Here is a 25,203-nt window from a genome sequence, read left to right as displayed (position 1 = left end):
GGGTTGCAAATGAAACCTTTCTGTTGGCTCTGTGTATGTTGATGTACCTCATTTTCATATGTTTTCTGTAATGCTGCTTGTTTGTTAGTGTGCAGGCTTTCCTGTGAGTGCTTTAAAACACAATCTGTTTCTGCTAAATCAGAATGGCAATGTGTATGACAATTAAATTTCCAATAATTTTTGAAAAAAAAAAATCAGAAAACGATAAGTTTTGCCACCCCAAGATTAAAACAAATTCTTGAAGCCTCGTTTTGCTCAATTACAGTTTTTTGTGATTCAGGAACCAATTCGGCTTCAGAGGATGCCTGCAGCTCCTTCCCCCACCATTCAATCCATTTCTCTAGCTGTACCAAAGGTAGGGGGACTGTACTAACCTTATTCTGAAGAACTAAGGAAAATTACCATTTATAAATTAGCCATCCGTGTTTGTCCTGTTTGGGTTTGTCATATGTTGTTTCTTTGTTAGGTCTCTGGTTTTACTCAAATGTTACCAAATGCAAGCTGAAGGGGTTTAATTTGTCAAAAGGGGTGACGGAAAAAATACTTGGTTGTAGGATTTGGTTTTAGTGTCTTTTGCAATTTAAAATAATAAATACTGCTGTTTTCTTGCAGCACCTTTTTACAAGCTGCAATTATTTAAAAGCCCAAGTTTTATAATATTCGTTCTGATACATTGGAGGGTGGAGGGTGAATGGAGATGCTTGCATTATCTAAGTACGGAAGTTGAACTGTTTTTCTTGTTTGTCCTGAATGTATCTTTCAGCCTAAAGCTCACCAGCTCAGTATCAAGTCATTCACAAGCCCTACTCAGTGTAGTCATTGCACCTCTCTCATGGTGGGATTAGTTCGACAAGGTTATGCCTGTGACGGTGAGTCAGTTAAACTTCCTGCTTTTTCTGCAAGTTGTCCACCCAGCCCCACAAGGTTATCCCCAAACACTAATGTATTTTAAGGCAGTCCTTGGAGAAGGAGTGAAAGAGAGGGGGTGGCTATCACTGAATGGTTCTCTTTATTTCCTTTTCTTCTTTTTCTCCTTTTCTTTCTTTTATCATGGTCAAAAAATTAGCTTAAGCTCTCACGGTTCCCTTTCTGTCAATCCTGATACCATTAGTGATGTTGTAGTGTGAGTTGAGCAGGGAGGTGGGAGTGTTTTCTGTCTGTATAGTGAAGCACAAAGATAACAGGGTTGCTGTGGTAATGTATGAGTCCTGATCATAAACCCTGTGTATTGGGGAGAGCATTTGCTAGGCTTTTTGGTCTATAGCCAGCCTTACTGTCCATTAGGTTTATTTAAAGTGCTTTCTCTGATGCATGTGTCACTATTGAGTTCCATGTTTGAGTATATGGGGGTATTGTTACATGAAAATGCTTCTCTGTATCATGATGAGACACAGGAAGTCGGTGAGAATTCCACATATCTGTTCAAAACACTATAAATAGTTTAATTGTATTTCTTTCCCCCGCTTTGTTCTTCCTATGACACCCTCTCCACTGACACTTCCAGCATCATACTCAGATTGTATCATCTGCCCTTAGGTGCTTCTTTCCTGGCAGGTCTTCGGGCAGTTCTTTCCCAGAAGCACCTACTGCTCTGCCAGCACTTGCCCTGGGGCTGCCTTTTCTCTCCTGCTGACAGTACTGAACTCTTATTTTGCACTTTTTCCTTCTTTTTTTCCCCCCCTTAGTGTATCTATCAATTTCACTCTTCTATTCTCGTGTGTTTTCATTAAGCAGTGCATCATTAGTTTCTCGTTTGCCTCCCCTGCTCCAGGTCTTGATAGCTACAGAAAAAACTAGAATCACCTTGACATAAGAATAGAGATGACTCCATCAGAACAAAACTTGCCATGTTCCATTCCCAATCACTTGCTTTTCCCACTTCCTCCTCTTCTCTGTTGCTGGAGAGTGCAGTAAAATACAGTTGTACTTTCAGAGCCTGTGGACCTGACTACATCACGTAGATTTTCCCTTTTCTTCAACTAGTGTGCCTTGCCTTGCACAGGCCCAGTAATTATAATGCCTCCTGAGAGAGCTGAATTTATTATCTGGTCATGGACAGCACCTACAGAGCTTTGTGTGCATGACATTATGGTAACCCTCGGAAGGCAGTGCTCCCCCTGGGAGCAGGCTGCATCTCAAAGAACAAGCCAAGCAGCCTGCCCTGCCCTGGGCTACCTGCTCTCCTGGCTATTCTGAGTGGCATCATGAGCAGGTTTGTAGGCCAGTCTGGCTCCTGCAGATGCATGCTGTTTCCAGCTGCCATATTTTTCTGGGCTCCTCTGAGCCTTGGTAAATACAGAACTAGAAGTGCACGGGGTATTTGACACGCTCACTTCTGAGAAAGTGGTTGGGAGGAAGCACAGAGCAGATAACAGTGCCATGCTGCTGTCCTCATGCCTACAGGGAGAAACACAGTGGATGGGGCAAAACTTCCAAAATCTCTGTAGAAAGATCTGGCCTGTAAACTGTGGGTCAGGTGCCTTCCTGTAACATGTTAACTCATCCCACAGTTCTGGAAGTCTGTCTTAAGTGAAGTGTCATATATGCTGGGCTTTATGCAGTCCTTCCAGGTGAGATACTGTATAAGCGAGTCCGTTGTCCCTTGCTGGTGTGCCACAAAGTGGTGTCAATGGTAAGAAAGGACACAAGATTAGTGTAGGATACATTTGTTCCTAATTTGAACTCTGAAATGTATATATGCCCCTTTCATCATACAGTATATTTCTGCTTTGTTATACATTCAAGGCTGTTGCCTGTGTTTAATTCTTTAACGCTTTCTATTTTTTGTCAGTTTAGTTGTACTTTTTGTGTCAGTAGACTCTCTTGCATAATTACATCCTATTAAACACCTACTATGCTTACCTTGTCTCTTACCACTGTCTAATAATTTTTATTCCTCCCTTTATTAATATATATTCTCTTCTGCAATTGGGTTGGTTGCTTCTTAGCACCACTGGGGCTGACCAACTCCTTTTCCTGCTGGAAAATTCTTTTATAAGTGGCATTGAGGTGTGGAGTCACTTCCTACTCAGGGAAGCATCAGGTTTAAAAGGGCACATAAAAGCACCGTGGGGAGTCTCCTACAATATCTGGGTGTGCTCACTCCTTTAGCATAGTGGGCTCCTGCTATGTTTGACTGGCAATTTCAGTGTAATTAATTAATTTGCTGCTTGTAAGGGTAGACTATGTTAATCTCCTGTTATGATTCACTCATACATGCATTTCACTGTGGATTTTCTCTTTTGTACTTAGTGTGTTCATTTGCATGCCATGTTTCCTGCAAGGATAGCGCGCCTCAGGTCTGCCCTATACCCCCTGAGCAAGCCAAAAGGCCTCTTGGAGTAGATGTGCAAAGAGGAATAGGAACTGCCTATAAAGGTTATGTCAAGGTAACAGCCTTTTTGGTCTTGGGGAAGAGAACAATACTACACTTAGGCAGCTTGGAACCTCTAAGTATGTTTAAATGTATCTCCTAAACTGGGCTAAAGCCTTAAGGCTTTATGTGCCATCTTTGTAACTTACTTAACATTAGTTACATTAGATGTGGGAAAAAAAAAAAGTTGATTTTATTACAGGAGCTAAAGGTTAGTAGCTAAAATGTTCTTAAGTCCCAGGGGGGTGTAGGGAGAAGGAATTTTAAGGAAAAATTTCTGCCATAGTTGATGTAAACATAACATAAAAGCAAAACTGCCCTACCATTTTGGCATTTGTGTAATACACAGGCCACATTGTTTATCCTAAAGCTACATAATGTATTTATTAAACTGTAACAGAGGATGTTTGAGCTTAAGGGGAAAAAAAATGATTGCTTGATTATTTGATTTTTTCACTCCATTTTGAAGGGCAAGTAAAATGTGTTCAGTTTCCATTGATCAAAGTATGGGCTTTTTGAAATGTCCCTGCTTTCTGTGTATACTGCATGTGCTTACCTTTAATAAACAAGTACCTATTTATTATGTATTTGTACACAGGTTCCAAAGCCTACAGGAGTTAAGAAGGGGTGGCAGAGGGCTTATGCAGTTGTTTGTGACTGTAAACTCTTCCTATATGATGTGCCTGAAGGAAAATCCACCCAGCCTGGAGTCGTTGCAAGTCAAGTCCTGGATCTCAGGTTTGTGTTTTTCTGATAGGGTAGAAACCCTCTGTATTTTTTTCTCTGACAAGATTATTTATTTATGGTATGCAATAAATTTTTGGATCATAAGAGCTCTGGTCTGAGGAAACTCTATGTTCTGAGTATAGACACCAGCTAAATTTAGGCTGTAAGAATTGGCTCAGCAACAGTAAGTCACTTAAGTGCTTTATAAGAAGTCACTTGTACGGGCACTAATACTTACAGTATTAGCATGCTTCCTCCTAGAATTCCATATTTCCAAATGGGAAACAAGTAAGCTTTGGTGGATTGGTTCTTCCCCTGCACTCAGACCTAAACAGTGAGTCACAGATCGTCCCATAGTCAGTAATTTCATGAACATTAGAAAAGCTGAAGCAGCCTGCAGAAAGCATCAATTAATTTGTAATGCAAGTGGCTCTGACCCTGCCTTCTCACAGGAGTCATTTTTTCATGGTGAGCCATTTGTAACAGTGAACACTGCCTACAAAAGATCTGAGGCTTGCATTCATCAGAGTAACAAAGTTTTTAAATTTTAATTTACAGAAATATTAAGGATATTACCTTGTATTACAACACACTCTCTCTCTGATTATGAAGTTTACATTCATAAGCACATTGATATTTTTTTTTCAGACAGCAGTACCATGGGGTTGCAGCAGTACTGCTGTTCTGTTCTGTTCCCACGTTTATTCTCTGAGAACTGTCAGTGTCAGTTCTCTGACATGCTGGCGGCAGGAGCAGAAGTGTGGATCTACTGAAAATAACAGCGTTCACATCAGTACATTGCTTGAAGCAACTCAGCCAGATATTATACCAACTGTCCTGTGCTTTATCTGTTTATCGTAGCTGCCTCTTTGAGGCTGTCTTCTGAAGGTCCTTAGATGTTTTAACAGACGCTAAGTACCACGACTAGGAATTCTAGCATGGGCAAGTTTCAGGCATTAGTGTCATCTTTGCAATAAAATTGGCAATTATGGTGATCAACTTGGTCAAATGCACTTTAAAAGGGCTTGTGTAGACAAGCTCTCTGGGGTGGAGCACTCTGAAATGCAAAAGTTGTTCTGTTGTCTGTTTATTTTACTGTAATAGAGAATAAAATCTAGCTGTTTTGAAAATCCTTATTTGAATCCCACAAACTATAATTATGTTGCCAAGAGCTTTTTATGTGATTTTTCTTTTTTTCCAAAGGCCCCTCTCTTGCTACACATTGAGGTATGAATTATTCATTTCTAATGTGTCTGCTGGGCTGGAAGAGCAATATTCTTGCTGCTAATTGTAGAGTAGGTGTGGTTGGTAAACCAAAACTACCCAAGGCCAGCCCGCTTCACTTCAGGTGGACTGAGTTACACGTACTGAGTGCTGTAGAATCATAACTAAAGCTTGCAAGTTGTTTAGGTTGAGGACAGTTATAGCATAACAAAGCAGTGCTCCCAGTTGTGACCTCTGTGCAGTGTTGAGAGATTGCCTACTATTGAAACAGTTGTGATGCCAGTTAGATTTTGCTGAATATAGTCAATGTGTGCATGTATGTGATGCTCTTGTTCTCTTTCTTACTAGAGATGAAGATTTTTGTGTCAGCTCTGTCCTCGCATCAGATGTAATACATGCAACTCGTAAAGACATCCCTTGTATATTCAGGGTATGGCTATTGATTTTTACTATTAAAGACAGTACAAATTAAGCACCACTATTCTCTTTTTATAGTGAAGTATAGTATCTACATTTAATATTTTTTAAGTTATGTGAATTCTGATTTTCCTGATTACAGAAGTATGAAGATGTGTAGAAATGTGCTGAAACGTGTACAAAAACATTATGATACTCCTCTTATAACTGAATTGTAAAGAGCAAAGTTCTGCTTTTAGTACTTCCTTGTGTATAAAGTTTGGCATCTTTTTTTTTTTTTTTTTAACTTAATTATAATTCAGTTGCTTTAGTACATTCATGTATCGTATTCTGTTGGTATTACTGGATCCTGTTTGTTTTTTTTTTTTTTCATTAGATTTGAAGGACTCTAGCTTTGGGAATTGATGTTGTAACAAAGTAGGCTGAAGCTGGGGTAGTGCTTGCTGATTTTATTTTACCCTGTATTATATAAAAAAAAAATCAAAACTTTTTTCTTAAATTTCATTTTTAAGTATAGTAGGGAAATACTAAAATAAGAGAAAAGAATTAGCTCAGCTAAACTCATTGTTAATGTTTGTTCACTCTGAATGCTGTATTTATTTTCAAATAACAGGAATATTTTTTCTAATTTGTATGTGAATTATACTCAATCTGGAATTTTAAAATATGGGGAAAAGCATGTTAATAGCCAATATCTAATCCCTTGCATTTGAATACAGAAATTCTCGCTGTTTTCAGCATCTCTAAACCTCAGTCATTTGGAATCCAGTCAGAGGAACATGCGAGCCAAAGAGCTGACAGTAACATACATTGCCAGTTACTTGGTCCTGTGGAGTTGTATTTAGGAAATGTCTTGGCTATGTGAATGCTACAGTGGTTTTGCTTTTTTTGCCTCTTTTTTTTTTTTTTCAGAAATACTTTCTGCAGTGGATTTGTCATCCTTTAGTTTACGACCACTCTTACCTTCCTTTTCCTAGTTTCTAAATGTTCTGTTTTTATTCCTGTCTGCCTGCTGTCTTTTCAAATTGCAGAACAGTGCAATCATTTTAAGAAAAAGGCATCCATACAGCTTAGCTTGCCTGACGTGCTGCTCTATTTTCTGCTTGTACTTTTTCTTAAATACCATTCCAGCTAAAAAGCTTTTGTCAAGTAGTCCCTGTATAAGAATATTTGTGTGATGGACACAATGAAATGTCTCTGGAGTTTGATCAGATTATCCCCTACTAGAGAGATTTGAGGAATTAACTAGAAGTCTGCTGGATATCCGTGTATCAATTTAGATATCCTGTTGACAGAGACCAGAGAAGATGCTGCCAATGTCCACCTCTTTTCTCAGTTTTATTCCCTTCAGAAGAGGAAATTCCTGCAACTGAAAACCAGTGATATCTGATGCAAGAGAGATTTACTTTCTTAATCTCATTTAATTCACGCTGAACATCATGTCTCTTAGATAGAATAGCTTATACAGCAGTTAAAACAGTTACTCCACATCATCTGTATAAAATATGGGGTCCTTCTTTCATACGTGTTATTTCATGTAAGACACGGTCATATTGGTGGCCCACCAGAAAGACAGACTTCCGTTTTCTGTTGGCGGACAATCCAAAAGAAGCAACAGATTGCTGCCAAACAATAAATTATTGTCACCTCTAACCCCACACAAAATCAAGAGGAGAAAGAACACATCTCAAACTCCAACAATCTCTCCTTGGTAACTGGTTTTAAAGCTAGGTGGTAGGCCATCCTAGCATCCAGACATTGCAGTCGAAGTGCCATCCATCATCAAGAACTGTGTAACTTAAATAATAGTGTCCCTAGTGGAGTTCTTTTGTAAGTTAGTAATAGTATATGTTATTCAATATATATTCAATGAGTTAATGAGTAAGTAAGTTGAGAAGACTTGAGTTACAGAGCAAATACTGGATTTTTGTATCATGAATAATGTTGGGGTAACTTCTACTTTTTACATTGACTGCATGAAAGATGCTACCTTGAAAAAATTGAGGAGTGTTTCATGATGGTATTTCAAAGAGAAATCCTTGCTAAGTCTGGTGTGGGTTGCTTTTTCTTCAAATTTAGAAATATTGTCCACTATGTCTACGTCAGTCTTTAAAATATCCTGAACTGTACTTAAACACGTACAGTTTGCATGTTCATCAAGCTGTTGAGCAAACTAGTCAGTACTTTACCTACTGCTTTTCACTTTCATCTTACTTTTGGAGTTCTGTCTTTGAAGTACAATTATCCCAAGCATGCTTTCAGATGATTTTCTTCACAGTGAACATTCTTGCTTAATCTACCCTTCCAGGAGGTGTACGTTACCTAGCTCTACCATATCACCCATGTTTTTTTGAATTTTCTCATCAAGGCATATAGGTCAAAGGTTTTTTATTCTGTGTATGACTAACCCTCTGTTTGGCTCTTTTTTTTAATCTTTTGCTGTTTTTTTTTTTGTTTGTTTGTTTTGTTTTGTTGGTTTTTTTGTTTTTTTTTTTAATGTTTAACCATTGTTATTCTCCAAGTTTGTTGTGAGGGCTGGTACTGGTTGATGCCCTCTGTGACTGAAAGCATAGTTCCCATGCTCTCACAGTTCATATGATGTCTTCATAACAGACACAAAACTAATATTAAGAATTAGTAAGTGCGTACTTTGTTCAAAAGAAAGTTCCTGGATAGTTCCCATACTCAGGATAAATTCTGCTTAGAGATCTATAGGATGGTTTTCCTGAAAATCAGATGAAGCCATTGTGATTTTTGTTTAACTTGGTACTTGTGAAATACTGAGAATGAAGTACTTGTGCAGTACTTCTTTCTGAGAAAAAGCATGTTTTCCTTCAGAGCCTTCAATGACGATAAGATTTCTTCTTTTCTCTGGACAAGTATTTTGAAAACTAAATGGCAAAATCAAAATCTAGACCTGATCATAGCAATGTTAGTGGGTTTAAATGCTCAGAAAGCATGTTTCTCGTTTTTCACAAGGTATTAAAAGACGGTGGGGAAAAAGTATGGGACAAATTATAGTGTGTATATGAAAGTCCATTTCAGAGAAGGAAGGAGCCTTTCGGTTGTGTCCATTGGTTGACGTGGTAAAGGCATGTAGAATTCCTTGCCTGCATTTTAGGATTCAGAATGCTTAAGCAAGACTGAGTATTTTTAAACAAAACCACTGAAGCTTGTGCATTTTTTTGAAGTGCTGTGGCCATGTTAGGTATGTGCTGAGCTGAATATTGCTTCGGTACATTACGGCATTGTTATGAATAAGTGTACTTTACTTGCATGGTTCTGGGAAGCAAATAATACTGACCAAGCAGTTACCGTATAGGTCAGAGTAATAGTGACAAAGTTGATGTATCAATTTATGTATGAAGTATATAATAATGACAAAAAGGGCTCTTACTGCTGTTATTAATTTTGCTTTCTCTGTCTGTTTAAAGGTGACAGCTTCTCTCTTAGGTTTGCCATCAAAGTCTTGTTCTCTACTGATCCTGACAGAAAATGAGAATGAGAAAAGAAAGTGGGTTGGAATCCTAGAAGGGTTGCAGTCTATCCTCCACAAAAACAGACTGAAAAACCAGGTTGTGCATATTCCACAAGAAGCCTATGACAGTACACTGCCTCTTATTAAAACAAGTTTAGCTGCTGCTATTGTAGGTATGTTTGTTTTAACTTTTATAAGTGTGTGAGAGTAGCTGAAGCTTTTAGCTGGGCTTCTGTAGTGAGAGCACTGATACCTTGAATTCCTCAGCTGAATACTTTCATAGGGAAAAACGTTAATCTTACACTGATTATTCAAATTTTTCCATCCACTTGGGGGTAAATAGTGATTGCTGAACAGATTGTTTTAGCAGTATATATCTTATACAGCATGCTTTTGACAGACTACGTAAACTAAAGTAAAATTGATTTGCTGTTGAAAATCTTTGTCCATAAATGTTTCCAGCTGTTCAAACAAAGCAGGCTACTTTAAAGATACGATTAAATATAGCTGAATTAATAGCCTTTTTCCCCCTTTTCCTCATTTAGATCGAGATAGAATAGCAATTGGTTCAGAAGAAGGACTGTATGTGATAGAGGTGACCCGTGACGGTAAGTTAGGCTGTAATGCATGCAGTAATTATATACAGAATAATGAGCTCCATAACTTTTAGTGCTGTTTTAATATAGGTTACACAACAGCCCTTCAAGTACGGTAAGTATTAAGCACTGAGTTAATTGATGAGAATCAAAAGTGAATGTGAGATATAAACACTAATTTGGTCATTATCATTATATTCAGTTGACTGGCTGAAATTAAAGGGACAGGTTAGCGGGCATATTGACACGTTCTCACCTTAACTGTGTTTCCACAGCAGGTAGTGAAATGCTTCAATACTCAGAGCACACAGCAGCAGTTGATGGACAGTGAATTATCAGTCACTTACTAAATAGAATTTGAATCGAGTGAGGGAAATTTGATGTAGAAACTTGTCCTAATGTGCACCATCAGACAGTTCAAACTGACATAAGTAGAAGCTAAACAGTTAGTGCAAGCAACACAAGAGAGTTTAAGACATTGGCCATTACGAGATGTTATCCGTGCCCATGGAAGGGGGTTGAAAGTAGATGATCTTTAAGGTCCCTTCCAACCCAAACCATTCTATGATTCATTAAGGCCACTGTGTGTCATCTATTTCTTCCAGCTGTTAGAAATTTGACAACTACTCACATTGTTTCTGACCAGTGATGGCCAAAGTAGATTCCTTGCATGTCTTTCCATGATCCTTTTTGTTCCCTGAGCCCATGCTTCTTGCTGAACCTGCTCTTTTCCTTCCTGTTCTTAATAGACTGCCCTCTACTTTAGGAAGAAACGGTGTCACTTTTAGCCTGTTTTATCTGAATGCTTGCTATGTCCGCTCCAGAAATTCACACAGATGTGTTCCAGGTGCCACAGTGAAGTGAATGCTGCTTTAGTCACTGATCAACACAGGCTTACACCCCCAACACTGAATTATCAAGAATCACGGATAGGGAATAAGGGAAGCATTCTTCCCTTTAGCCTGATTGTACTTGCACAAACACAGATAACTGGGAGACATGCCTTGGTATGGTGGGGAAAGCCAAAAGGGCTACTAGCAAATGAGCCTGGGGATGAGTAGAAGTTAATCCACATAAAATGTTATTTCAGATGTGGAAAAGTAAAGAAGGTCTGGTTAATTTTGCAGTGCATTTTCTTAACAAAACAAGATACTCAGTGACTTCTTACTGCAGGATAAAACAAACAATTTGAGTCAAACTGAATATATAGAACATATTTGTAACAAGCAATGCAGATTTAAATCAGTCTACTGCTACAAATATTCTCCCAGGTTACCATTGGAAATATTTATTTATTTCTCTTTGCCTTCAAAAGCAGCCAAACATACCTTGTGATATCCATACTTTAATGTGATTACTGACGCAGTCTAAATTCAGATAGTACTCTAAATCCTTGCTTTTAGTGGTATAAGAACTTAACAGCCTTGGCTAACTGGTAGGATTGTCTCTAACAAAATACCTAATGCTTTCTTCACCTATATTTATAGCCTCTGAGCTTAGGTTCTTCTGTTGTCTTTAACCTTCTGGGAGTTAATGATGGTGAGGTCACTGATACAGATTTGTAAAATGAGAACTTTCACAGTCATTTTTCTAGAGCTGCAAACTCCTGAAATATCCCTTTGACTGTTTTTAGTCATTGCCTTTCAAATCCCCAAAAACATAGTTCTTTATGTTTTGATTTGATGGAAGAATGTGATTTCCCTTTTTCAATGCAATTTAGTTTGGTTTGCAGTCATGTGAAAACTTGCACTTCAGTGTAAAACACAGCAGTGAATATGGGTTTCTAAAGTCTTACTTGACTTTCAAAATAAAATGAACTAAAAAAAAAAAAGCCAGAGATGTGGTTTTGAGGCAAAAAGCAAACTGTTATTGCTTCCTCTTGCTTAGAATAAGCCATTGCCTAATTCTAGGAGAAACTGCTTTGCACATGGAGACAACAGATATTTGAAATTCTTTTTAGCAGTAATAAATGCCATTCCTTTGAGTAAATTTCCAGTGGTCACCATTCTGTAAGTACTTAGATATAAACATGACTTAAGATGCAAGTAATTCCAGAGATTCCAGTATAGCTTCTTGCACAGAAGAAAAGTATACATTTAATTTGAAAGGTCATTTCATAAAGAAACAATTATCTGCATCACCATGCCGTATGTAAATATGAAAATGAGTTACTGATTTTGGTTTTAAGTTAAAAGCTGTTTTCCATGAGTTTTCTGTGGCCAGTTCCTGTGTGTAATGACATTTTTATAAATAGTAATATCTTCGTCCAGTTATAGCAATTGAAATTTTCAGTGTTAATTAACTGCCAGCTGCTCATATCGAAGGTCTTTGGTCAGGATATCATTTAGCTTTTGACAAATAATCTAAACTGTAAGTTGGAGTTTGAACTAGGGAAAAAGAACTTTCTCCATGGCAAAGTTCCAGCAGTGGGTTATTTCACAGAGCATTTCTTCAGACGTATCATCTGTTTGTGCAAGTGTGGGGGGAAGCCACACAGCATGAGGATTTGTAATCTAAACAGCCAAAGTCTTGCTGTAAATTTACAGCAACTCTGTAATTCGGCTAGGCCACTTGACTAATACTGGGAAAAAAATGCAAATAGTTTCCAATTGATATTTATTTTTTATTACCGTTCACAAAGATTTTGAATTCATTCGGCTAACAGAAAAGTGAAAGTGATACTTTGATATAATTGACTTAGGCATGTTATGTACTATGCTTCCTAGTTTGGAATTGTTTCTGTTCTGTTTGTACCCCATGAAATGCTCACTGCTTTCTTCAATATGATGATAGACCTGCTATCCCAAAAGCAGAACAAGTTGTACCTAACCCTGTTAGGTGCTACTGACCCAATCTTAAATTCTGCAAACAGTGAAAACTCCCCAGCTTCCATAGGTATCCCCTAACCAGTCTCAACTGGGAGAAAGCTTTTCCTAGTGTCTGTCCTAAACCTTTCTTGCTACAGTTTAAGGCCATTCCTGCTTGTCCTTTCTGCAGCACACGCAGCATTTTTTGCCTTTCCCTATAGGTAGTTAACATGGATAACTGTATGGCTTTGTATTTGGAAGAGGCGTTTGCCAACACTACAGTGTTCTGTATCCCAAGTTCTCAGCGTTAAATACTTCATATTTCTTCCGTTTGCGTTTTGCTAATTTAGTTTTACTCCCTAATTTACTCAAGATACTGATGTTTTTCCTGAATGTGGAACCAGTTCCAGAAGATGTCCTGTCTTGCAATGAGTAGATAGTACAGATAAAAGAAAATTTCAGGAAAAATATATTTTAAGCAGCCTTTTCCTGCAAAGTGTTACTGAGACTGTATATCAATAAAGAGTTACAGGAACACTCTGGTTCAATATTAGTTCTGAGAATTAACAACAGAGCATCAAATGTGTGTAATAAGTGCTCTTTCTTATCTGTTCTTGTCTCTGTTCAGATTTATTTTCAGACATCGGTAATGGTGCAGTATTTCCAGGCCTGATAGTTTTATTGTTTTACTTACAGTAGCTGTCGTTTCCTTTGCAGTGATAGTCCGAGCTGCTGACTGCAAGAAGGTGTACCAGATAGAGCTCGCTCCCAAAGAGAAGATCATCATCCTCATCTGTGGTCGGAACCATCACGTTCACCTCTACCCCTGGGCCTCTCTGGACGGATCAGAAGGAAACTTTGACATCAAGCTTGCGGAAACTAAAGGCTGCCAACTGATCACAACTGGAACACTAAAGAAGAGTTCTGCAACTTGTTTGTTTGTGGCTATCAAGCGACAGGTTTTTTGCTATGAAATTCACAGAACTAAACCTTTCCACAAAAAATTCAGTGAAATTCAGGCTCCGGGAACTGTACAGTGGATGGCAGTGTTCAAGGACAAGCTCTGTGTTGGCTACCAGTCTGGGTTCTCTCTGTTGACCATCCAGGGAGATGGACAATCTATAAACCTGGTAAATCCTAATGACCCCTCGCTTATGTTCCTCTCACAGCAGTCTTTTGATGCCCTTTGTGCTGTGGAGCTCAGTAATGAGGAATACCTGCTTTGCTTCAGCCATATGGGAGTATACGTCGATTCGCAAGGTCGAAGGTCACGCATGCAGGAACTAATGTGGCCTGCAACTCCTGTTGCCTGTAGTATGTATATGTTTTTCTGTTGCCATATCCCTGTTGCCGCTTTACTTGTCTAAAAATAATCAGCATGTATTCTATTTTGCTTTGGTTTGTCTTCAAATATCTACAGTTGAAGTTGTGATGAGTTAACAGGATACGTATCCTGATGGTAGCTTTGGACTTGGCAGTCTCTTGGGCTGAGATCCTGGACGCTGCAAGAAAATGAGCTCTGTCTTGGTACAGGACACAGAAGAACTAATAATGGAACGCAAAATAACTTCTGCAGAGAGTAGTCCTGGATGCAGGGCAGTGTAAGACTGCTGCTTCTGTGAAATTCTGTCACGGTTTTTGCTCTAGAAAGCAGAAATGTCTGGTTGTCTTTAGGACGTCTTCTGTGTCCTGTATTCAAAGCACAATAGAAAGCTGGAGATCAAATGTGACTGCGACTCTAAACGTTCATAAGGATAACAAAACAGGAGGTGAAAATACTGCTTGTGGCAGCTGGTTGCAATTTTCTCTTTTTTTGTTGTATTTTGAGGGGGAGAATTTCCAAAAATAATACAGGCAGGTGGAGAGTGATTTTTCATGTGCTCTGTTCTTTTCAGGAGCGTTGGTTTATCAGCCGGTCAGGACAGCAGCACACGTGGAACGTTTTTCAGTAGTCAGAGGCAGTTCATGATAAAACCCAGCTTTCTGTTTGGAGCTCAAATAATAATTAAAGTGGTTTGGGATGATTGAAGGCAAGAAATATCGTTTTGTTTAAATACTACACAGAGCAATTAGGTGTTCATTGGTTTGATTAGGTCAGGTCCAAATAGCAGTTTGTTTAATTTTAATTGTCTTGAACTGAAATTGTTTGCTTGCTTTACTCAGACCTAGTTCTCTACAGAAGTCTGAAGCGAAGGCCCAAGGAAGCAATGCAGTTGCAGATTTACTTTAAAACACCATTAGCCAAAGCTAATGTTTCCTTTTCCTTTATCAGCTTTACAGTTTATTGTATTTCAGCAGACTAGCCGTGCTAGTTAATTGTTTTGTCTGCTATTATTAGAAGCTGGTCTTTCTGTAACTATTTTATAGCATTCTTGTACCGCACGGTCCCAAGTGGCATTGGCCTAGGGTGTTATTTTTAATAGAAATAGCAACGTTGTCCACTGCCAAAGGAAACTGGATTATTTCCCTTTTCTTCAGCCTTGTCCTTCCTCAGTCCTGGTGTCTGTCACTAGTGATGGTGACTTCTTAATCACAGAGTGGCTTGGGTTGGAAAGGGCCTTATGGATCATCTAACTCCAAACCCCTGCTGTGGGCAGGGATGCCACGCACTAAATCAGATTGGCCACGGCCCCATCCAGCCTGGTCTTGAACACCTCCAGGGATGGGGCATCCACTTGACCACCTGTGCCAGGGCCTTATCACCCTTACTGCAGACAACAGAAAGAAATTCTTCAATCTAAATCTCCCCTCTTTTAGTTTTAGACCACTCCCCCTTGTCCTATCATTATCTACCCGAGTAAAGAGTCCTTCTCAGTTGTTTTTTTTTTAATTAGCCCCCTTTAAGTACTGAAAGCTTCCAATGAGGTCTCCCCAGAGCCTTCTCTTCTCCAGGCTGAACAGCCCCAGCTCTCTCAGCCTGGAGAGGAGAGGTGCTCCAGCCCCCTGGTCATCTCTGTAGCCCTCCTCTGGACTTGCTCTAACAGCTCCACATCTTCCTTGCGCTAAAAGCGCAATAACAAATATAAACAATACAAATAAGAAGTAATAACATTTTTATTTTAAACTCTCCCATCAGCTCATCAAAGTGGCAGTTGTTCTGTCCTTGCTGCAGCTTCTGCTGTAGGAAAAGAGGATGGTGTTGTAGAGAGATTTTAGGCTATGCTGTTGAACTCAGCTCTAGGGTATTCAACCACATGGAAGGGGAGGCTGAGGTCTGTGTTAGCCCAGTCTGCTCCATGATTTTGGGCAGCCAACTAAATGTGCTGGGTTTAGGCACATGTTGTCAGCTGGAGGGTGGTGCAGCACAAATGCTCAGCTCAGGTCTGGAAGCTGCAGCAGGGCCGAGCGCGGTGCGGGCAGGAGGTGCCAGGTCCCGCAGGGAACCAGCTGAGGTCTGACCAAGCTCACCAGCAACTGGCTGCCTGCTGGCCTTGGCTGCGAGCAGACCGGGCAAATGTTTCCATCTGCTGCTCTGCAGTCTCCTTTTTTTTGGATATCCAAGCCAGCCATTGCCCCATATAGCAAGCAGCTGACCCTATGTCCCTTCTGGGATACATATATGTGAGAGCTGTCCAAAGACTTCTGTGAATGAGTTTTAAAAGCAGCACTAAAACATCATTTCAGTTCTTGTAAGGAGATTCTCAGATGCACTGAGTGTCCTATTTGGGTTATTTTCCCTTTGTTTATTGAAGCAGCTCTTGGTACATCTCTTCTCTACTAAGTCCCATAAATTTCTAGTAACTGTTCTTTATATCAGGGCACGGTCATTACATGAGCAAAAGCATTTGATATGAAGCTGTAGGGATCTCTGCTTTTCGTTTGACCTGAAGTAAACTTGTCTGCGGATGCCTTTTATGCTTTAAAAAAAAAAAAAAAAAGATTGTGAGCTTTAAGCATTGTGACATTTTTATGTTAACCTGATGAAAGCGACTCATACATGAATATCTAAAACTAGATAATTGTTAGCAAAAGAGGAAGGAAGTTCAGAATAGAACTGCATCAGGACTTCATGACCCACCTCCCAGATGGTGACCCTCTTTTCCCCTGTGCACAGCAGATGTACAGTGAGTTTGTGGCTTCCGAAATGAAGTAATCTGCTTCTATAGAAAAGCCAGCCTCAGTCCTACCACGTAACAAATTTATATGCATCTGAAAACGTCAGATGGCTTTCGGCAATTTCATGAAATCATAATTTGAAGATTAAAAATACTGCAAGGGTCAAACTTAAATCTTCCTGTGATGCTGGCAGTTGGCGTTAGCAAAGCTGTTGTTGCAAAAATATCTGTTTGAAAGCGGGCCTGAGAAAAACAGTGATGTTTTACAATGTAGCTCACAAATAGAGGAAACTTCTGACTGTTAAAATTTGTGCAAATAGGTGTCAGGTATGGACTTCTGAAACCACATTAGGGTTTTCTGTTTGTTTTTAATCTGTGCAGGTTGCAATTCCTCATATGTAACAGTGTATAGCGAGTACGGTGTTGATGTATTTGATGTTAACACTATGGAATGGGTTCAGACTATTGGACTGCGAAGGGTAAGTACTTTTCTGTGAACACAGAACTTAATTCCAAATGAGATGGTTCTTGGCAGTGTATGCTAGGCTGGAGATAATTTTCTTTCTCCTTCCTCAAAACAGATCAGGCCATTAAACATGGACGGCACTCTGAACCTCCTGAACTGCGAGCCACCGAGACTTATATATTTCAAGAACAAGTCTGCAGGTGAGTACTGAGCAAGGGGAGAAGTGAAAGAATCCATCTGCCTGGATAATTTTAAGCAATGTCACCTTTGCATGAGATGAAACTTGGATACTTCTGGATCAACATGACTCTAAGTATATAAAATTGCTTTGTGCTATTACAGCTGGAGCTGTTCTCAGTGTACCAGAAACGTCTGACAACAGCAAAAAGCAAATGCTTCGAACCAGGAGCAAGAGAAGATTTGTATTTAAGGTTCCCGAGGAAGAGCGATTACAACAGAGGCGGTAGGAATTTAGTCTGTGTGTGTAACAGGTTGTACGTGATGGCATGCAAAGATCGGGACTGCTAATAGTAAAAATCACTCTGCTCTTTTAGGGAAATGCTTAGAGACCCTGAGCTAAGGTCAAAGATGATTTCTAACCCAACGAATTTCAACCACGTGGCACATATGGGACCAGGAGATGGAATGCAGGTTCTCATGGATCTCCCACTGGTAATGCACATTTGAAGGGGAGGGAGACGTATGTGTGTTTGTAATTGCTCAGGAATACATGCAAACATGAGCTGTGTAGGGTTCAAGTATTAATCTACGTACCAAATTCTTCTAATCGTTTTGAAAAATGTAACCCTTCCTTATGTATCCTTTAGATGTTTCCAAGTCCTGTGCAGAGAAATGCTATTAGCTAACTTAAGAATGAGACACTGAAAGAAACAGAGATCACTGCCAGGAACTTATTAGCCGTTTTATAAATAATCAGTCTCTCCTCCTTCCTTTTGCTTGTTTGTCATCTTAAAATAACAGAGTGAGTTTCCTTCCCTCTCATCCCCTTGGCATTCTGGTCTGTTATCACCTCCAACAGGCTTTGAGCACATCTTTCACGAGCCCTGTCCCTGTTGGTACCCTTCTCCAGAGTCACCATTCCTCACTGCAAGGCTTCTCTCTGCTTTCTTCCTCTTCCTGTCCCTCCTCCGCTTCCTTAGCGAGGGTAGGAGTAGCTGCACACAGTTAGGAACTGCACGGTGTGCTTGTGGCACTTGGACAATTCTGGAAGAAAAACAAGGAGGGGGGTGAATGCTTTGGAAGACAACCAAAACACGTGTAAGCCGTGGCATTTTACAGCATTACTTTTTGGTTTGCATTTAACAAATAGAGCATTCTGTGAGCTATTTGAGAGTGAAATCCACAAGAGGAAGGTGCAAAGGTACGCTTTTACGCTGTGTACCTTTCATTTTATAGCTGCTAGTCGGGCTTTTTCTTGTCCTTCTCGGCTGGCTCTGATGAGGATAATGCATTCATCTTTCAGCAGGAGGAGGAAGGAAAGCAGAGCTGTTGGCACGGTCACTGCCCCTTCATACCAGGGTTTGCTGGCTGACAGGTTCCAGTGGCTCCTGTCTCCAGCAGGTGGGAGGAGTGTCCGGTGGCTGCTGCGGGGCTTAGTTCTTTCTCTGTCTTTCTCAGGGTTTGTGTCTGTTTCTGAGAATATGTGGATGTAGTCAAGTAAGTTCAGAGTTTTTTCTGCCAATACTGGGTTGTGATAGCATCAAAAGCACAGAGTTTTTATCAGTAACAGCCCCTCGTTGGATAGCTGTGGTTGTTGGCTAACAAGGTGTTTCATTTCATCTGTAGAGTGTCTTACCCGCTGCACAGGATGAAAAACCATGCCCATCTACAGCCAACCTCTCACGGCAGCAGCAGCAACAGAGAAGCAAAACCTATATTTCTTGGCCCTCATCAAGTAAGGCTGGGAGCAATCTTGTCAGCTCTAAGCCATAATTGGTGGCTTCAGCAGGAGATGTAAAACTGCCATTTTTGCTCCTTTCTCTGCAGGTGGCAGCGATGTGGGAGGAGCGATGCCTTCCCGAAGCATGTCCGATCCCGACCAGGAGTTTGACAAAGAGGTAACGTAGCTTTTATTAAATGGAGACTGACAATATCCTGTTGCTGTAGATTTTCTTCTCCCAATAAATTAAATAGCTCAGAAAGTACTTCATGAAGACTGTGTTCTTTATGGAGATATATTCCCTCTGCAAATGTTTTCTCCAGCATGTAATAGCTGATTGTATGCTAGATAAGCCAGCACTAAAGCAAAGCTGTGAAAAGATCTTTTTATGGTGATATTTTAAGAAGTATTGTGTCCTGGATTAAGCTTTGTAGACAAGGCAATTTTGACTAATTGATAAAATGTCCTCGAAGCTCCTAGAAATGTTCTCTGGGCTATTAGCATAGAATAGGAAAGTAATACCACTCGTTAAATGGTTTTCTGTGCTCCCTTAAGGAAGACTTTTTGTCTTGTAACTTGAGAAGGAATAATATTTTAAAATATTATGTAATCTGTTTTTAGCAAGTGTGAAAGCGTGTGCTGGTTGGCAGTCGGCAGCCTGAAGATGTTCTGGCTGCACAAAGCTGGTGTCCCTAAATCTGGATGATGTTTTTTCCCCTTGATTTATCGTGGGTATAGCTTCTTGTAAGCTTTGTTCAAGTACTGTCTGCGCAAGATAAGTGTTAGGAAGTAGCACTGGCAAACTCCTGGATCAAGATCCTCTTTTTTTTTTTTTAGCGCCCTGTATAACGTTCTGAATTTTGAAGTGTGGTGACTTAGCCTTTTCCTGACACCAGACCTTTACAGAATGCCTTCGTACATCCCAAGTCACAGTGTTTGCCCAGACCTCTGAGCCACTCTGACTTCCTTTGTCAGAGCATTAAAAGCCCACTTGTCACCATTAAAGCAAGCATGTTAAAATGGGAATGTCTGAATATGGGCATTTTTAAAACTGTCTTGATTTTCAAAGGTGCTTATGACAGACTCTCCCAGTTGATTTTGTTGTTCTGTGGCATCCTTCCCAAAGTCTGTTACATTTTGCAATCTAATTGCTGTTTGTAGGCACCAGCAGTGGTAGATGGAAAGGATTTTTTTACAATGTTTTTGTTTTTGGTAAACCTTAAAATTCCTTGGGACATCTTAAATTTCAAAAATAGTAGTTTGTAGCTTGGAGGATCTGATGCCACCTTCTAGTTTATACTGCTTTTTCCAATGGTTTGTGACTTGGTCACAGCATGAGCAGGTTTGTGTTAAGATAATCTCGTTATAGATGGTCTTACTATTGCTTGAGGCATGCAAAACCTTGTAAGCAGCATTCTTGTAGGATGTTACCTTTCGGTATATTTGCTGTATATATGTTTCCTTTTTTAAAAATAACTTGCTGTAGTGGTACCGGTTTTTCCTGTGCATAAGCTGTGAATTTGTTCACTGCTCAGTGTTGTAACTCCTCAAAATAGTGGGAAACTTGCCAGCCATGTTGTTGAAGTGAGACCAGTCTGTGAAGGCAAATATCCAACATCCAATCTAATGCTGGGAAAATAACTGTGGATAGAGTGCCTTTATTAGATATTGACGTAGGGCAGCTCCAGTAAGTATATTCTGTTTCTGGATCTGATATTTGGCAGCCTTCACTCTTTTGTCAGGCACTTCACATGCTTGCCTTTGTTGCTGGTACTGTTTTGTAAACAGTTTGTGTGCTTGCTTCCTTCCTTCTCACCAAGCTGAAGATGATTTGACTGTAATTGTTTACACGTTTATATGGGCAGACAAATGTACTCCTTTGCTGTAAAAATCTCTTGGAAAAAAAAAAAATCAGGCTGGTAAACGCAAACTAACAATGCACAGATGGATGCGTTCTGTCAGGGAAGTTTTCACAGAGTCACAGACTTGTAGGGGTTGGAAGGGACCTCCAGAGATCATCGGGTCCAACCCCCCTGCCAAAGCAGGTTCCCTGGAGCAGGCTGCCCAGGTAGGCGTCCAGACGGCCTTGAGTATCTCCAGAGAAGGAGACCCCACAACCTCCCTGGGCAGCCTGTCCCAGTGCTCCGTCACCCTCACCGTGAAGAAGTTCTTTCGCATGTTTTGCAGTGGCTGAAGTAGAGGAGCCTGGGATTTAACAATTTCCACATGCTCTGCCATAATTCGTGTTAGGTCAGAAGGTCACCTTCAAGACTGCACTGAGGCCTGTTGAAGATAATGAAAGTATTTGCATTAGCATTTAGCTACGAAATGAATCTAATGCCTGCTGCTTTGTAGGCCTTGCTCTCCCTAATTTTTTGAGTGCCTTGAAAGCTTTTGAGTGTAAGGAATTGTTTTTTAAGAAGTGTAATTTTTTAATGTTTCTCGTTAACAGCCTGATTCAGACTCCACCAAACACTCTACTCCATCCAACAGCTCAAATCCAAGTGGTCCCCCAAGTCCCAACTCTCCTCATAGGAATCAGCTGACGTTAGATGGACTGGACCAGTCGACCTGTGACGCGTAACACTACAGCTCTCGCCGTTCCGGCTTCGACCATCTACTACTCCACGGAGCATTCAAGAGCAGGGCAAAGCTGTCTCAGATGCTAGTGCCAAGACTGACACTGAATCTCTAGTGTTGTACAAGAATAATTATATATCCAGATTGTAGATACAAACTATTGAAATGAAGAAAGTTCTTTACTAAATAGCGATCAAGCTTTTTATGCGGAATTGTTCACTGTTACGGTTGATTCCTTTCTGCACAGCTGTGACACAGTTGTATTGCATAGGAGCATTTAAGGCCACCAGTAAATAGTCTTATTCTTATGCTGAAGAAGAAATAGAGAGATACTGATAATGTTGCTACAATATCAGGAATATTATTTTTCTATAGAATGATGTAATGTCTCATTAGCAGGAAATCCTTTTAGACACAGTTTGGACCTCTGAATAGGAAATGCGAGCAGGTCTAGTTACATCCTCAGAAAAATACACTTTTCCCTTTTTCCCATAACAGCTGGTTTCGTAAATCTTAAGGAGAATGCTAGGAAGCTGTAGGTTGTTCCCAACGTCAGTAAGAATCACCAGGAAGTCCAATAAAAGTTGGTTATAGCTTTGTGGCCTTTTAATTCATTTAGCCATTACATATTCAGCTGCATAACAGTCTTTCTACCTTTCTACCGACTTTTTAGTCTTGTACATAGGACTACTACCAGTTATCTTTTACCCATACCCTGCTTTTTAGTCCTCATCAGTCAGCCGTTAGTCAAGGCTTTTAAAATATTGGTAATTACTGCTGTGAAGAAACTTTTACTCCTAGTTCCTGCCTATCTCCTCCTGAGAAGTTTTCTCCTGATTTTTTTGGTGTAAGGACGCACTACATTGTTTAGCTAGCAAGCCTTCTTGCGGACACACTGCCCTTGAAGTCTGCTTGACCTAAGGGACTCTGTCACACTAAAACGTCGGTCTGTTCATTGGTTACCAAAGTGGAATGTGAAGGATGTGTAACTGGGGGTGCTGCTTTTCTCATTAATTGTATCCTCACCTGCATGAAGACCCCATGATTATTAATCAAGTATTGATCATGTAGAAAAATGCACAACACACTCCTGTATATTTTGCTATGGCCCACGTGCAGTGGTGATGTTTTGCGTGTATATTTAATCTCATGCTTCCATGTATTATACATTTAGTAATCAAAGGTTTGTGACCATGTTTCATTAAAAGCTTGTAATTAATTCAGTGGCTGGCATATCCAGTTTGTCATTGTCACACTAGTGTGCCTTCTGTGCCAATTTTATGACAGTTGGATGTCACTTATTTAAAATTTGGTTTAAATGGGCTAATGATATACCAATGGCTAATGTTCTTTTCTGAAACACTGTATAGGACGTGCACTTATCTTTAGTTTAAACTGAGTGTTCTAGTCAACATTTAATCCTGTTACGTTAAGTGTTCGACAGTACTTGCTCTTTTTCTCAGATTATTGATAAAGGGGCTCAGTTAGAGCTGGACACTACTGCTTTGGGGGTTTTCTGGTTTTTACTTTTTTAATGTAAGTCTAAGTCTTTGTAATTATTGAATTGTGAGAACATTTTTGAACAATTTACCTGTCAATAAAGCAGAAGAGGGAGGTTTTAAAGTTCATAGTCGTCTGTCTTGACATCTGAAAACAGTCCCCCACTGGCGCTTGCTGTCGTCTTGTGGTAAGTTTGCTTTGTCTACGTGAAAGTTTTACAGAAACTGAAAAATACTTTGAAGCTCCATTCCTGAATGGATTCTTCCTCTCCTACAAGAAGGGTGTGTTTCTGAACGTAAACGCATGTTCGGGAGCAATGGCAGGCCTTTGGGAGGGTTGCAGTATTGAAATCGTGCCCTCAGTTTGTGCTGGAGTTGCCATTTCATCAAGGCAGCGGCCCTGTTGATTCGTTTTAAATAATTCAGGTCATCATTTCCTTATGGCCAAAGCACAGTGAGGAGGCCGCAGGATCCCAAAGAAGCACTTCAGAACATTTCAAGGACTGATGGCATGAACGGTGCCCCACACACAGCACAGAGGGGTTGGGAAGCTCCCCTCGTGTGACCTGGGTGAGTGTCCCTTACCCCTACAGGCTGCCCAGGTGCCTCCTGGATGGACTCTTGGTGTCTCACCCATCTTCAGGTGAACAGAGGAGGCCTCGCCGAGTATTTTGGCCGTGGCTGCTCCGTGTTGGCCAGACCTGGGCAAGGCCAGCGGGCTGCTTGGCTGGGGAAGCGGTGCCGGCACTTTGCTCTGGGGAGGTGGGGGGAGAGCTGGCAGCAGGCTCGAGCTCTGTGTGCCAGGAGCCTTCCCACCAGCATTCATGCTAATCAGCCTTTGACTTTTAAAAAACGTTTCTACTGCTCTTGAGCTGATTTTTCTCCGCACAGTGAGGACTTCAGATGACAACAAAGTCTTTAATTATGGGAGTATTAAATCATAGCACTCAGCAGCGCCAGGGCTTGGTTATAATTTAAGCAGGAGAACGTTTCTAGAAAAATAAATGAATCGCTCAGTGTGAATACATTATTCTTCTTTTTTTTCCCCTCAAATCTGTCTGAGCAGATTCCTCCCTGAGGCCCCCACCACAGCCCTTTTCACATCTCCTGTTCCCTCGGGGCTCCTGCTTCTGGTTACCTTAGGAGTCCTCCTGAGCCCTCAGGAGAACTTTCAGTAACGTGGAAATTCAAGTCTCGCTCTGAAACGCTCCTCTGACGCTGCACTTTCTTCTCCCTGGAGGCTGCCAGTCTTGGTATCACAAGCGAGGAATTCGGTTATGCAAGGAATGAGGATAATTCGGGCTCTGCCCGTTCCTCTGCCAATTCCAGCCTCATGGCAGCGTTACAGCGGGTCCTGCTGGAGGCGGTGATGGGCCTGCCCCTCACCAGGATGCTCCGGTCACTTCCAGCACGGGTCCTCGCCACGCGGGGCCGTGTCTTTTGGCACACGGTCTGGTGCCGCTCGCTACCCGGAGCTACACAAACCTGCCAACACCTCCAGAGCACAGCTGTGCTGAGAGCAAACAGCTTCCTAAATGGGTGCAATCTGCCGGGGTGTGTGTTTGTAAACACTCGGTGTTTGCGCGCTGCGTGCCTCGCACTGCTAAGTCACAGGGAGGGGACTTCAGCGGGGAAGCATCTCGCTGCTTCCCTCAGCCAGGTCGGGCAGCCCTGGGAGGAACCAGGTGCACGGAAATCTCACGGAGCTGCCAGCAGCAGCCGCTGCAAAGCAGCACACGGCTCCTGGCATGAAGCAGCCTTTTTCCAAAGGCCAGAGAGCTCCTGCCCTACAGCCTCGTGCTCAGAGCCAGCCCCACCTCGGTGTGCCAACCTCCTGCGGGTGTCCGTGGGGCCCTGGGGTGACGGCGGAGCAGCCACCGCTGCGGGACGATGGCACCGTGCCGGCTGTGCGGGATGCTCAGCCTGCCTGTGCCGGCGGGGTGAGCTGAGGACAGCGTGGAGCAGCGCGGGACGTGCTCCACAAACAGCAGCTGCAGTGCTGCAGCCAGCCAGGGGAGGAACACGAACTCAGAAATCAGCCCTTCCCCGGCCTTGCAGTAAATATTTTCCCTGCTCCCCGAT

General features: G+C 41.1%; 1 protein-coding gene across 6 annotated transcripts in view; it reads left to right on the top strand.

The window, feature by feature from the left end:
- The window catches only part of CDC42BPB (CDC42 binding protein kinase beta), a 94,194-nt gene extending 70,946 nt beyond the window's left edge, over nt 1-23,248 (top strand). For 3 of the 6 annotated variants that reach the window (XM_084288105.1, XM_084288107.1, XM_084288108.1), the window contains 15 exons: nt 281-355; nt 764-869; nt 3,253-3,389; nt 3,972-4,111; nt 5,672-5,753; nt 9,175-9,391; nt 9,764-9,826; nt 13,339-13,935; nt 17,058-17,155; nt 17,258-17,342; nt 17,485-17,605; nt 17,697-17,814; nt 18,949-19,057; nt 19,150-19,220; nt 21,495-23,248. In XM_084288105.1, the coding sequence (XP_084144231.1) occupies nt 281-355; nt 764-869; nt 3,253-3,389; nt 3,972-4,111; nt 5,672-5,753; nt 9,175-9,391; nt 9,764-9,826; nt 13,339-13,935; nt 17,058-17,155; nt 17,258-17,342; nt 17,485-17,605; nt 17,697-17,814; nt 18,949-19,057; nt 19,150-19,220; nt 21,495-21,626 (2,151 nt within the window). In that variant the 3' untranslated portion in view covers nt 21,627-23,248. Of the gene's footprint in view, nt 1-280; nt 356-763; nt 870-3,252; nt 3,390-3,971; nt 4,112-5,671; nt 5,754-9,174; nt 9,392-9,763; nt 9,827-13,338; nt 13,936-17,057; nt 17,156-17,257; nt 17,343-17,484; nt 17,606-17,696; nt 17,815-18,780; nt 18,820-18,948; nt 19,058-19,149; nt 19,221-21,494 lie in introns of those variants that run through there. The other 3 variants (XM_084288109.1, XM_084288106.1, XR_014618503.1) reach the window with 3 other exon arrangements.
- The last annotated feature ends 1,955 nt before the right edge of the window (nt 23,249-25,203 follow it).

This window comes from Netta rufina (genome assembly GCF_964035555.1).
Source record: "Netta rufina genome assembly, chromosome: 5".
In the NCBI taxonomy this organism is placed as follows: domain Eukaryota; kingdom Metazoa; phylum Chordata; class Aves; order Anseriformes; family Anatidae; genus Netta; species Netta rufina.
The sequence above is the reverse complement of the archived record's forward strand: the minus strand, read 5'-3'. Positions and strand labels throughout refer to the sequence as shown.